The following is a 12,936-nucleotide window of genomic DNA, read 5'->3' on the forward strand; positions in this document are numbered from 1 at the left end:
CATCTTTATATTGACCTAGAATCCTTCATTGACTGAAGGAGCCAGGGAGCGGAAAAAAGTTAAAAAGCATGTTTTACACAACTGGTATATTTGATTCTAAAAGACTTTATAAAAGTTACAGGGGGGGAAAAATGGTCACGTCACTGGAATCCCCTCATCCTTGTTTCACTGCATGTTGGAGCTATGTATTTTCTGTGTCAGTACCAAATCTAGCACCGTATCCTACGTAATATGAATGTTTGTTACATGGCACACACAAACAAACTGCATACAAAAAGTTTTACCATAAAAATGAAGATATTTATTCAAGAAGTACAAATTTGATGGTACCAGCCATCTTTGAAAGCCATTACCATGAGGCAGAGAGGACACAAACTGAAGTCTCTTGCTCAGAGCATATGAAAGCAAGTGTCTTACAAATTGCCAGCTAATGCAGTCATTTCAATCATTGCTCAAAAGCCACCTCCACTTTTTAAACATTCCCTGGACTTGAGAGGCACAAATAGGGTTTTTAATACAAGACCAGTTAGTTATTTTAATAAAGCCATCAGCTAAAATTTATTTTGTTTTAAATTTCCTTAAATTGTCTCCAGCCTTTGACTGGATTCAAATTTCCTAAAGAAAAAAGGGACTTGGGAACAAGCAGGTGCAGAATTTTTGGAGCTCAAGATGAACTAAAAGTTTTAAGGCAGGAGTCAGGATTTTAAGTTCTCTATTTGCCCCATGGCTCTGATCAAATGGTCTTCATCTGTAAAGTATACAAATACCGAGTTCTACCGGATAAATACCCAACAGGTGGTCCTGGTTGGAGGGCAGGAACGTACTTTTTCATGGAGAGTCCAGTGGACACATTTATTAAAAGTCTCAAAGTCCACGGTAAGAAGCCCGCTGGTTAAAACATCTCATCTTCCAACTATTTGACTTTTGTAGGCTCAGTGGCATGTATCTCCCTTGGAAGGAGAGCTATAGCTCCATTTCCTATGAACAAGAGCAACACACACGCGGCTACGGAGTATCTAAGCAGATGAAATATGGAAGAGGAGAGCCATTTGCAGAACAGAGCAATCAAAAACACTTTATGAAAAGGAAAGTTTTAAAGCAGGCAGACTTGTATATACAGTCATTAACCAACAGAAGTGTTTGTAGCTGCAGATATAATAGCAGGACATTCATCTTCTTTGGGAGAAGACAGAAGCACAGTTGCTGGAAAGTTTAACTCCAAGGCTTCCTAGATCACTTAACTTGCAAGGCAGACCACCAACATCTAGTGGATTTGAAGCAGATTTTTTTTTCTTTTTCCAAGAAAGTTACAGAGCATACAAAGCTCAGCCCCCCACCCAAAGCAAGTTTTCAAAAACGCCTTTCTCAAATACCTCTACATCCTACTCCAGGAGAGCGCAAGCTGTCCAAGAGCTGCCAGCCATCATCCAGGAGGGAGTCAGAATTACGGGGGAAGTGGTGAAGGGCAAAGGAAAAAAAGCTCCTTTTTCTAACAGAGGCTACTTTCATTTCAACAGAACAGATCTGAGCAGCGCAGTGAAAAAGCCAACAAATTTTTTTTTTTTTTTTAAATGTAAACATTCTCTGCATAAGGTGCAGGGTCTTGGATGTATGTACAGTGACATAGAAAACAGTTTGTAAAATATAGATCAAGAGTCAGAAATGTAGCTACCACTTAGGCTTCTGAAGATAGAAACGGAGAACGTACAGCATTCGTTTTGTCAACACTTAACACAGCGAAAATGCTTTCAAAACTCCATGGCTAAAAGCATCCCACCATTGTAACAAAGTTGTTTTGTTTTTTTTAATAGTTTTTAAAAAGTTTTTACAGTATTTACTAACAATGGATATATATGCAGAAGCATGTCATACTACAGCAATATTTTATCAGTTGGCCATCTGCTCTACCAAAGGTTATGCACATTGCCATGTGTTGCCTTGTTGCTCCAATGAATCGCTCTTTCCTCTCCTCCCAAAGCAACTTAGGAACTTTCTGTGAAAGGCAAAGAGGAGCTGAGTTTTGTTTGGTTGCTCCTAGGGTGAGTTTTTTTTGTTGTTGTTGTTGTTACTACTTTTAGCATTGGGGTGTCTATTAAAAAACCCAATTTATTACACTGCTGACTCACATCATTTAGTTTTCCAAAATATTTTCCAGATCCAGAGAAGCAAAGGCTTTCAGAAAACTCTAAAAAAGTTCTCACAATGCAGCTATTCCAAGCTGTGTCTTCTGCAGAGGATACCAGTAAACTGTGATGCACAAAGAGCCATGGTAGTCAATGAAACTTTTGGGAGCTGGATGCTCTGAAGGAGCAGCTGTCACTTGGTTGTGGAAGACGACCCTGAGCATCCTTCCGTAGTGCACTGAGCAACGTACCTACAGCATCTGTGGCTTCTCTGGAGCTCCCTCGCCCCAGCAGACTGTGTGTGTTCATGCCTCTCTGCCCTTCAAGCTGTTCAGGAGTGTGGAACTTCACTAGGTTATCACTTCTGGGTCAGACAGAAGCAACAATAAAGAGTATAAAAATCTGAATCACATCAAACAGACCTGTCACTAACATGGTAAAAAAAAATGTTATCTACTGGCATCAGTCCATAGCCAGAGCTACGAATGACACAAAGAGCTGATGGGTCTAAGAAATAAAAAAAAAAAAAAATCCTATTACTCCTCACTTGTCTGTACTTGGCATTGCAGTTCATAGCTGCACGCGTTAAAAAACCTGTTGCATTGCTTCAATTATACCCAAGACACCACACGGTGCGGGGCAGCACACCAATTAGCATGCCAAACCCCAGCCCAGGCCATGCTGCCAGCAGCGTTGAGCTGCAAGCTCAACACACACTCATGCTGCAAAACGAAGATGCACACACCAGTGTGCTTCTATCCATCCTCCCCGTGAGCAGCCACTGGTGTCCACCATGCAGACCTGCACCAGTCCTTCCCACCAGGGCTGCCAGCTAAACAGCAGCTTAGTACTTGGTTAGTCTCACTTCAGCCATGCCTACTCTGCTCTGCAATTAAACCAGCCTTCCCTCCCTCCTTCCCTCCCTCCTCCAGGCACGCGGGGAGCTCTGCTCTGCCCAGACACCCACATGAGTCCCACGGGAGCCCCAGCCCAGTCCCCTGCACTGGCATTTGCACCGAAGACCATCTCGTAGGATAAAGACAAGGCATTTCAGAGACAGAAATGACTGTTCTCTCAATGTATATTGCAACCTCTAGTCTATATACATGGGATATGTTAGTCAACATGCTGTATGCCTTCATTACTGATTTTTTATATATATATATATTTCAAAACTTAGAATTCTTTCCCAATACAAATCTTTTAAAATTTGTTTCCAGCAGGGTATGTGCTTAGTACATCTGTCATTTTATACAGAAGAGGTTGAAAAGTCTCACTTTCACCTATCAAAGCATTTTACCATTGAGTTTTTTCAGTTTTAGATATGTGCTTAAGGGACAGGAGGTGGGGGAGGCTGTTAGAGAAAAGAGTATTTTCATGAGCCAATTCTCTGTTCTACTCAAAGCCCACTCACGAAATGGCCTTCAGATCATCACCTTGCTCCCTGACACAAAAGCAATTAATATAAAGCATGGTCATCTATTACAGCATGATATAACTGAACCTTTTCCAACTAAGAGAGGGGAGAGAGAAAGAAGGAGCTCTCCCAGACCCTACACGCTGTAATCTCAAAAACAGTACATAGTGACAATAGCCTGAACAAAAATAGAAAAAGAAAAGAAAAAAAATCAACAAAATGTATTCTACCAAAAAAAAAAAAAAAGTAGTGTTTTAGTGTTCACAGCTACAGAACTGTCACTCTGGTTTGCTCCTTCTTAATCTATCACGATTCCCCCTGTTCCAGAAGGGACTGCAGGGAAATGACATTGTAAAGACTGTTTATACAGACATGTAAGTTATGCCTTACAAGACAAGTAGTGTCTTCCTGGTATGAAACCATCCTTTGCCCTGCAAAATCCAAGAGATTTTTGAGTTGTTTATATATCAAATATTTTTTTCCCCCTCTGGAATGCAAAAGATCTGGCTGCAAAAACCCAGTATAGTAAATCATATTTGTCTTAAAAAAAACCTCCACAATAGAAAACTTTTGTTATAGATTAGTATTTATCAGCTTTGATTTAATCTTTAAAAAGAAAAAAAAAAAAGAAAACCAAGTCACTTTGGTGTTTATGAGAACAGGGAGCTACTCTGCCACTGCACTTCAGTCATCCTGTACCAAATCGGGGCTAAAGGAACTGTCAGAAAACCATAGGCTTAATACAACACAGGGACTAAAAAGAAAGCTATATCTATTCGGAGTAGGGTGGGAAACGCATACAAAATGTGGATCCGTTTTCCAATCATCAATGTAAATTCTGCGCCTGCTTCCACGTGCTGGGAAAGACTTGTGATGTTGTGCAAGCGACCCCTGCTCATTCTGGCTCGATGCTGATGCTCATGGAGCAAGAACTCCCTTCGAGTCCAAGAAACCGAGTTCTATGGAATTAATGAAGGAGCAAAAGTAACAAGTTTAAAATTGTCAATGTAACCCACCAGTTTCACTAGCAGACAAGAAAGAGCTGGGACAACTGTAGCTTTAGACCGATCATTCAGAGAGGGAAGACAGAAACCAATAGTTTTGGAAGAAGTCAAGTCATTTCAATGATGGCTTAAAACCCAAGCAAACTAGAAACTGTGTAAAAGGAACAGGGCATTCAATCTCCACCAAAGGCATCACCAGACAGGGGTGCAGAGCAGCCAAAGGAAAACAGAGAGCATCTCTGACTGAGGGAACAAGCAATTCGACTGCTCCCCTGCCCCACAAATATGCTCTGATTCAGATTTTTGAGACTACAAAAGGATTTGTCGTTTGCCAAAAGGGTTCCTCTTACATTCTGAAGGGAAAGCACTGGCTGTGAAACACCACCGTCACGCTCTGGGCCGTGGGTGCGTGTCGGTGAGGATACCTCCAGTTGTCCTGGCTGGAGAGTCACCAGAGCTAGAAGACTGGCTGCTGTTTCAAATGACAGTCACAGGAAAAGCTGAAAACCGTGTGCTATCGTGTCCTTCTTACCATCTTCCATGCTTTGTGTCCTCTAGGAATAGAGGGGAAGCTGCAATCCATTGCATGTAGGTGTAATTGCAGTTTAACCTGGACCTATTACACTGGTGCCATTTGATGACGGTGATGCACCCAACCGTTAAGCACAGACCAGTGCATCACTCACTTTAGTTAGCCTGATCAAAGCTCGTTTTAATGGTCTGAGTGATATACAGTAATTCAGCAGGCACATACTCAGGTGCCGGTCAGCCAGTAAACTTCAGGCTAAGTCAGTCTTGTAGCAAGTAAGTATACAGTACAGTACGAGAGAGTATACATTGACTAAATTATTGCCTAAGGCTCCGGCAGGCTACGTTCCCAGCTCGGGAGCCAGCAATGGCACAGGACTGCATTGCCATCTTGGAATGTACAATTGCTTGGTCTGAGCATCACCAGGAGCCGCCCGCGCGGGATGGAGACCGAGCCCCCAGCCCAGGGGCTGCCCGGGGCCGGTTGTGCCTCGGCAGTGCCTGGGCGAAGCACGCGAGTTAGGTCAAACTAGAAAGGATCCCTGTGAACAGGCAGCGTGGGACCTATTCAGAGCAGCTGTGATTCTTGCATGAACTGTATGTGGTGCTGATATGAAATTTTATAAATTGATTAAGTTTTTAATTTTTTTTTTTTTTTTTTAAATAAAAGTGCTCTCTTGCTCTGGCTCCACATATCAGGACACCACCTACAGTTTTAAGAATCATTACATATTTGTATTGTTTAAGCGAATGACAACCTCTTCCCTCCCTCTTTGTACCTCCTCTCTTTTCCCTTCCCCTTTCTGCTCCTTCCTTTGCCCTTGCCCTGTGCTGCTTGCTGTTGTGTTAAATACGAGATCAGGCAAACCCCAAAGGCCAGTTTACATTTTTATGTTTTGTTTTTGCAGATCTCCATCACAGATGGAATTTTTGCTGGTCATTTCTTGGAACCAATCCATTAGCAGGACAAACCAAAAGAAGAGAGGGCAGTGAAAACAAACCCCATGACAGAGACGGAGGAAAGAAGAATCAATAAACAAGCAGAAATCAGTTTTCCACCGGGGTGGGATTTGCTAAGGGCTGGCTCACGATGACTTGCACCACGTAGTCCTTTGGGATTTTCAGCTCCTCCAGTTTCATTTTGTCTGCCAGCGGCCTGCCCGAGAAGAACCAGCGCTGGCTGCCTGGCTCCACTCCCTCCACCGCGTGCAGCCGCCTCTTCATGTGGTACACCGTGTCCATGCTGCGGACCATGAGTTTGAGGTCTTTGCCTGTGGAGAGGCGCAAACGAAGCTGGCATTCGTGCCCTGAATTGGGTGGGGGATCAGGAATATCCAGAGTCTCCAGGTCGCCCTTCTCCTCTATCATGTTGATAGGTGGGGCGAGGCAGTAGACGGGAAGCTGGTACCGGTTGCCCAGTTCATCGTAACACTCTGTAAGAGCACCTTTAGGAGATAAGAGGGGAAAAAATGAGAATGAATGCATTTCACAGTTAACATTGAAGTGGTCATGCTCAGAAGCATTTACCCTACTGTTAAACCATCCGAGCAATGAGGTCTGAATTCAGGCTTTAAAGGATTCATACAAAAATCTCAAGTTTTCATTAAAAATTGCTTCAACTTGTTTTCACGTGGAAACTTGGGGTTGAGTTAAAAGCACCCCCTAAAAGACAAACACACCCCTCCCTCCACATAAACCAGGATAAACTTCAAAAGCAGCAGGAAGGAAGACACGAGGGAGGATGATATGATGTTGTCCCCGTGTGACATTTAAAAGAGGAATCTTTCCCCGGCAGCACGGCCTGAGGTTCAGGGCACACATGCGCCCAGAAAATGCTACTTGGATGAATTACATGATCCTGAACTTGAGCTGTGAAAAGACAAAATGGCAAAGACCAAAGGCAAAAGACCACTGTGAAAGAAAGATTTTGTAACTTCTCAAACATTCAAAAACTGCTGAAACAGTTTCATACAGGACTCATGTTTTAGCAAACACTGCCAGAACAAACAAAACACGACCACCCAAGTCGGACATCTCTGCGGCTCTGTACGGAGCCCGGTGTCACCACCAGAGCACCCAGCACATACTTTATATTTGCACGGCATCTGTAACTCCCCTATTCAAAGCCCTGAAGTTTCAGGAGTGATTTTTATTTCCCCAGACTCCTGAGAGGTTCCTCAGTATAATCTGGGTTTGTGTTAAAGATGACTGAGCAGCGGTGTGCTGCCTTGCATACGGTATTCCTTCCTACCAACATGGTACAATGCACACAGAACAGCTCAAGAATTGTAACATTTACTGAAATAAATACAAGCTGACTTTTTCACAGTATGAGACACACTTTATAAAGATATTTCAAGAACTACCCTGGAAAAATGGCAGCACATTTTTCATAACATTTGAAGGGTTAAAGAAAGAGAAGGCTGAAAGCAGAGCCCTGCTGCATACAGCACACGTCACCTCTGCAGCAAGCCAGGAAACCGAGATGCTGAGGAAGCTGCATCCTAAATCACAGCAGAAATCCCTTCTCACTGTAGTTAAAAAACCCCAGATATTCACGCCAAACAAATGCTTCTCCCCGTTTTGAATTTACCTGCTATAACAAATTTCCACATTTTTGCCCCTAGAGGGGGCACATTCACTTGCAAGATTACCCATCCTTTTGTACTTGGAAATGTTTGAAGAGGAGCCAAGTCCTTGAGCTACAGAATATTTAAAAAACTCTTTGACTCGGCAGTTCTGCACACAACACCCAACAGCTCCTTGTTAGAAACTAAGGGTGTTTTTTTAGTTGAAGGTTTTTTCATGCTGACGGTGAGCTGTCTTTGCTGTTTAATCAGCAAAATTACCACAATATAAAATTATAACTTGGGGATATACTGTGTCACTTATCCACTGCAACAGCAGCATCTTGTGCTGGAAATCTTCTTTCATTTAGACAGAAGTCCCCCTTTTTAAGGATAATTTGTGTTGATGAAAACACACAGAGGAAATCTTTGGCTAAAAGATCAATGTTTTAGGTGCAGCTGCTTTTGGAGGTTTTTCTGTTTGTACAGGTAGCACCAAGGCAGCTATGCCCTGAGATTTATTGAGAAAACAAAACAAGAAAAGGAAATCCAGAAAAATATAGTTACACCACTCATTACAGTCTTGTATCATTTATGAATCTCAGAGCACACCAGCTTTTATCAAAACTGTAGTGGATCCATACCTTTTGTGGTACTTTGTGATTTACAGACTGAAGCCTGAAGTTTCCATACTTCAGTTTTGTTTTACAATGTTCATTTCATTCTGTACGCCTGATCTATTTAGTAAATGTCACAGTACTAAATTTTGGATCACAGTTCATAGAAACAAGTAGATGTAGTTTGCTGCTAAAAAAAAAAAAAAAAAGGAAAAATCCAAACTTCAACAGCCTTTAAATTTAGCCAGAGCAGCTAAAATTGTACCTTTCTTTAAAAGCCATGTATCTTAAAAAGAATGCTCCTACTTTAGAATAGCATACCAAAGAGTTAATTTTAAATACCATGGGGTAAGCTTGCTAAGGAATTTCTTCATCATTTATATCCTTGCCCAGCTGAACTAACATCAAGGTCAAAGCCTATGCTATAAACACCGGGTTGCTTAATCATAATCAGATAAGCAATATTAAAAAAATCCTCTGAAACAGCAGCTAACTTGGAGGTCTGTCTTTTAAAAAAAAAAAAAAAAAAAAGAAAAAAGACACAGCAGAGGAAACCTATTGCCAATAAAAAACGCACAGTCCCATCCCAGACTGAGAAACGGTTTATAAACAAATTGTTAATGTAACAACAGGTTACCCTAAGCCTCACCGGTAATCCCATTCTTCCACTCACACAGGTAAAAACGTCCCTAAGACTCTCAAGTCCTATTACCTACTACTTAATGGCTTTCAAGACCGGATATACTGATTAAAGCACAGAAGACTACTATTGTGAGCAGAAGAGACTTTACAACAGTACCACCTCCTTACCGGCACACCGTGGCTGCTGAAGGCCAAGCCGGAGCTCCAAGGAGAAGAGATGTTGGTCCTCGCCTCCAAAGAGATATGGAGCTGTGCACACACAGCCCCGTCCTCTTCAGCCAGCTAATTCCCACTGGGCTTTACGAGGCTTTTGGTTAAGTGATCTTTGGAGAGGGTCAGGCTCTGCTACAACCTTCAAGATGTTGTAACAGGTAACAAACTCAAAGGCAGAACATGAAGCGGTGTCACGTTGGTTGGAGTTCAAAAATGAAACGATGGTTGAATGTGTTAACCAGAAGGTGTGGTGAGCGTGGAGCTATTTTAAGCGATGCAGGCAAATGCAACTTATCGGAGAGGAAGAAAGTGGTTGAATTACCCACAGCCACCACGGCAAGGCCTATCTCACCAGCCAGATGGCAGCTCTTCACCAAGGCATTCGCTGCAGCGTCCCTTACGCAGCGCAAAGCACGCAGGAAATGAAACATCCAAACTACAAAACCCTTCGTAATTTTGCTCTTATAATTGAAAACCATGTTTCTGATCCTTCCTGCAAGATACAATCAGCTTGGGCCAGACTAGTTATTCAGCAGGAAGGGGCACTAAAATAATGTCAAGCTTTTACGAGAAAACACAGAGAAAAAAGAAAAAAAAAATTTTTTTTGTTTCCCCGTTACCTAGGCAACCGGGGTCCTCACCAGCATAGGAAGGATGCAGCCTCCCTTAAACCAGACGAGGAAAAAGCAACGCAAACAGAGGTTTCGCAGTTCAGGCAGGCAGCCCTGTGCCCTCCCCTGCCAGCACCACGCTCTGCCGGCGGGCAGGGTGCTCGGAGCCGCGAGAGGACAGCCATCCCGCAGCCCCACTTACACAGGCTTCCCCTTCCCTGCTTCCCCTTCCTTCCCCAGATCCTGCAGCTGGACATTGCATCAGGCAACCAGACCAAGGCCAGTTACCAAAGCCTAGAGCGTGAGTCGGTACTTTGAATTTCCACTGCTGGAGCATGCAAAGAAACCATGTAAAAGGGGCAGATTTCAGGAATAAAGCAGCAGAGAGGATGGGTGGCAGGCATGCAGGTCTAGGCAGAGGATTCTGTACTGGACATGAAAGATCAAGCTGTTATAAAAAGATCTTACAACGATATTGAGGAGACAAATGAAACTTATCAATACTTCATGTACTTGAGTATTCTTTGTGTATTTAAATACTCCTCTAGACATTGACATGACTTTAATAAACTTGGACACAAAACGTCCTGGTAGCAACACGAAGAACTGCCTTTGAGGAAAGCCAATGACTGAAGCAAACAACAAACCAACCCACCCACCCAAACCCTAACCCTCTCCAATTTTCTATCATTCAGAATTAAGGTACCATGGCATGTGATCTAAGGAATGCTTTGAAGATCTCATTGACTGATTCATTATTCTGAAAATTTCCCAGTTAAAGATTTACACTGTCAAGTAAGCTCTAGAGTCATTAAGTATGGATGCTGCAACATAGTTATGGAGTCAACTTTATAGGCTTGATTCAAGTCAGACAGAACAGAAGGTACAATGCTAGAATCACAGCGGATAGGATTATTTTAGTACTTCAAAAGTAATACCGGCTTGGAGACTGAGGAATTCTGGAAGGAGCTGCAAGGCAGAGCTTCTTGTTGGTCGTTATCCAGGTAGGAGACAGCTTGAGAGTTTCGGGCGGAAAAATAAGCAGATGTGATCATCAAGCATACAGTTAGGACATTTTGAAATTAATTGCCTTGCAGGCTGTAAAACTTTGTTTTACTAAGATTATTAGGATGGAGATATTTCTCTGGATTAGTAAGGGAAAACACTAAAAAAAGGACTGGTTGAGATACTGCTTCCACCCCTAAGCAGTTCAGAGTTTGGACTTACTTGTCCTGCACATGAAAGGACTAGCAATTTAAAGAGACCTAAATGACATGAAGGTAAACTTTTGCAAGAGTTATTGAAATCAGGCATGTATTACCACACTCATCTAAAACCATAAAAAGTTTAAATGCATTTTAATGGCATTTTGGCATTTCTGCCAAAAGCTGCATACCATTCTCTCTTCAGAAAAAGCAGCAAATTTTTTGTTTTCTGTTCATGGTGTGTCTTCTGTTTCTTTAAGATTTTGAGCAGTTTTGAGGAGGATTGCTCAGGAATGCCCAAAACTTAAGAACTGAGCAGATTTCCACCTCTTCTTCCCTTTCCCCAGACAGACTTGCTGCAGAAAGAGAAATTAAGACAACACAAAACACAATCTAGCATTGCAATGAGACTAGCTAATTTAAGGAGCTTAAGTGTCTGTGTGTAACACATTTGCCCAAGGAACAGCTGGTTCATTTGTTTTTCTTACTGAAAAACTCCATTCCAAACACAAGCTGAGCCTGGATCGCTGAATAAATTCGCAATAGTAGAGCTTTCACCTGTAGACTATTGGTTTGAATCTGATACAGGTCGCTCATGCCTGAAACTCATTATGAGCATCAGAAAACAAGTGGATCTTCTTTTGGGTCTTACAGTACAGCAGTTCCTAGAGAGCAATGACCGAGGCAGAAAAGCTGAACTATCTCTCCATCTTTATTAGTCGCCGATTCCAGGTCACAGCTGGGAAACACAGGATCTTATAAGAACCCCCCCCCCCCATGTACTGACGTCAACAGCATGCAAGAGTTGGTGAACGGTGACTTTGCTCAGTACGTGAACAGGATTGAGACAAACAAGTAAAAACACGCAGTGGTTTGTTCCAGCTCACCTACAACCATCACAAACTGGGAGGAGTTAATAGAAAAAAAGCTCTTTCACATTAAACCCCATATAACTTAATAATGACTGAAACAGCTTAATGCTGCAGTTAACAACTGGAGCTCTCCTGTTTTCTGGAGGGCAACGTGTGGGAGTACTTGTGCAAGCCTGCGCCTTGCACCATGTACAGAGAACAATAAAGCAGCTATGATCGTTAATGGTGTGGATGAAGCACTTCATAATAAACCACATACGTAAGCCCCCTCCCATGCTTCTTCCACACTAAACTTCCATGGGCTATGCAAATTTAAACTACCATAAAGCTACTGTACAAAGCCCTTATAAAGGTACAAGCTTGCCTCCTAAGCCACAGCACAACTGCTTACGCAACACAGCTCTGCTCTCATCTTCAGCCTCCCTTTATTATAAAGAACTTACTCCAGCTCCTTCAAGAATGGGTTTTGTAGATAATAAGTGTTAAGCATTTAATAATTCTCATTTCAAATTCACTGAAAAACAGCTCTTCCATTACGGGAACATTATTGGTCTGGCTCAATTCCACAGAGGAGAACAACTCCCAGAGCCAGCAGGAGATCCCAGTGCTTCAGGAGCTGCTTGGTGAGCAGGGACCAGCTCACTCCCGCTTGCGGCAATTGGCACAAGACAGACTGGAATTGTGCTTACTGCATTACAACAAGGGAAAGGAGAAAAAAATTAAGATACTCTGCTACCTCCTTTGTAATCCTCTCACCCAGTTCTTTGGCAGGAGAACTACCTTGTAGCTGGTTCACTGAATCAGCTATTGCACGGCTCATGCTCATCTCCGTGCTTGGATGTTCTTTAGAAAACCTGGCTCACCTGGCCTCCAAGATCACTGATAAAATAACGTACATTCAGCTGTCTGAAAATGCTCTGCAATGCAATAACCTGAGACACACTTGCAGCAGAGGGTTGGACTACCCGGATTCTTGAGGTCCCTTCCAACCTGAATGATCCTAACTAGCTGCTTTTGCTGTAATAACACTTTAAAGAGCAAATCTCAGTTGGAGTATCTAGCCAAAGATCCCCCGTGTGTATCTTAAGTCATCCTGCTTCAAACTAAGCACACCTCGCCCTAGTGTGGGGCAGGTTT

At 42.7% G+C, this 12,936-nt stretch overlaps 1 protein-coding gene across 1 annotated transcript in view; it reads right to left on the reverse strand.

Moving 5' to 3' along the window:
- Positions 1-278: 278 nt before the first annotated feature.
- The window catches only part of UBTD2 (ubiquitin domain containing 2), a 61,630-nt gene continuing 48,972 nt past the window's right edge, over positions 279-12,936 (reverse strand). The window contains exon 3 of the mRNA XM_052771906.1: positions 279-6,517. Coding sequence (XP_052627866.1) covers positions 6,120-6,517 — 398 coding nt within the window. The 3' untranslated portion in view covers positions 279-6,119. The remainder of the gene's footprint in view (positions 6,518-12,936) is intronic.

This window comes from Harpia harpyja, chromosome 20, assembly GCF_026419915.1.
Source record: "Harpia harpyja isolate bHarHar1 chromosome 20, bHarHar1 primary haplotype, whole genome shotgun sequence".
NCBI classification, from domain to species: Eukaryota; Metazoa; Chordata; class Aves; order Accipitriformes; family Accipitridae; genus Harpia; species Harpia harpyja.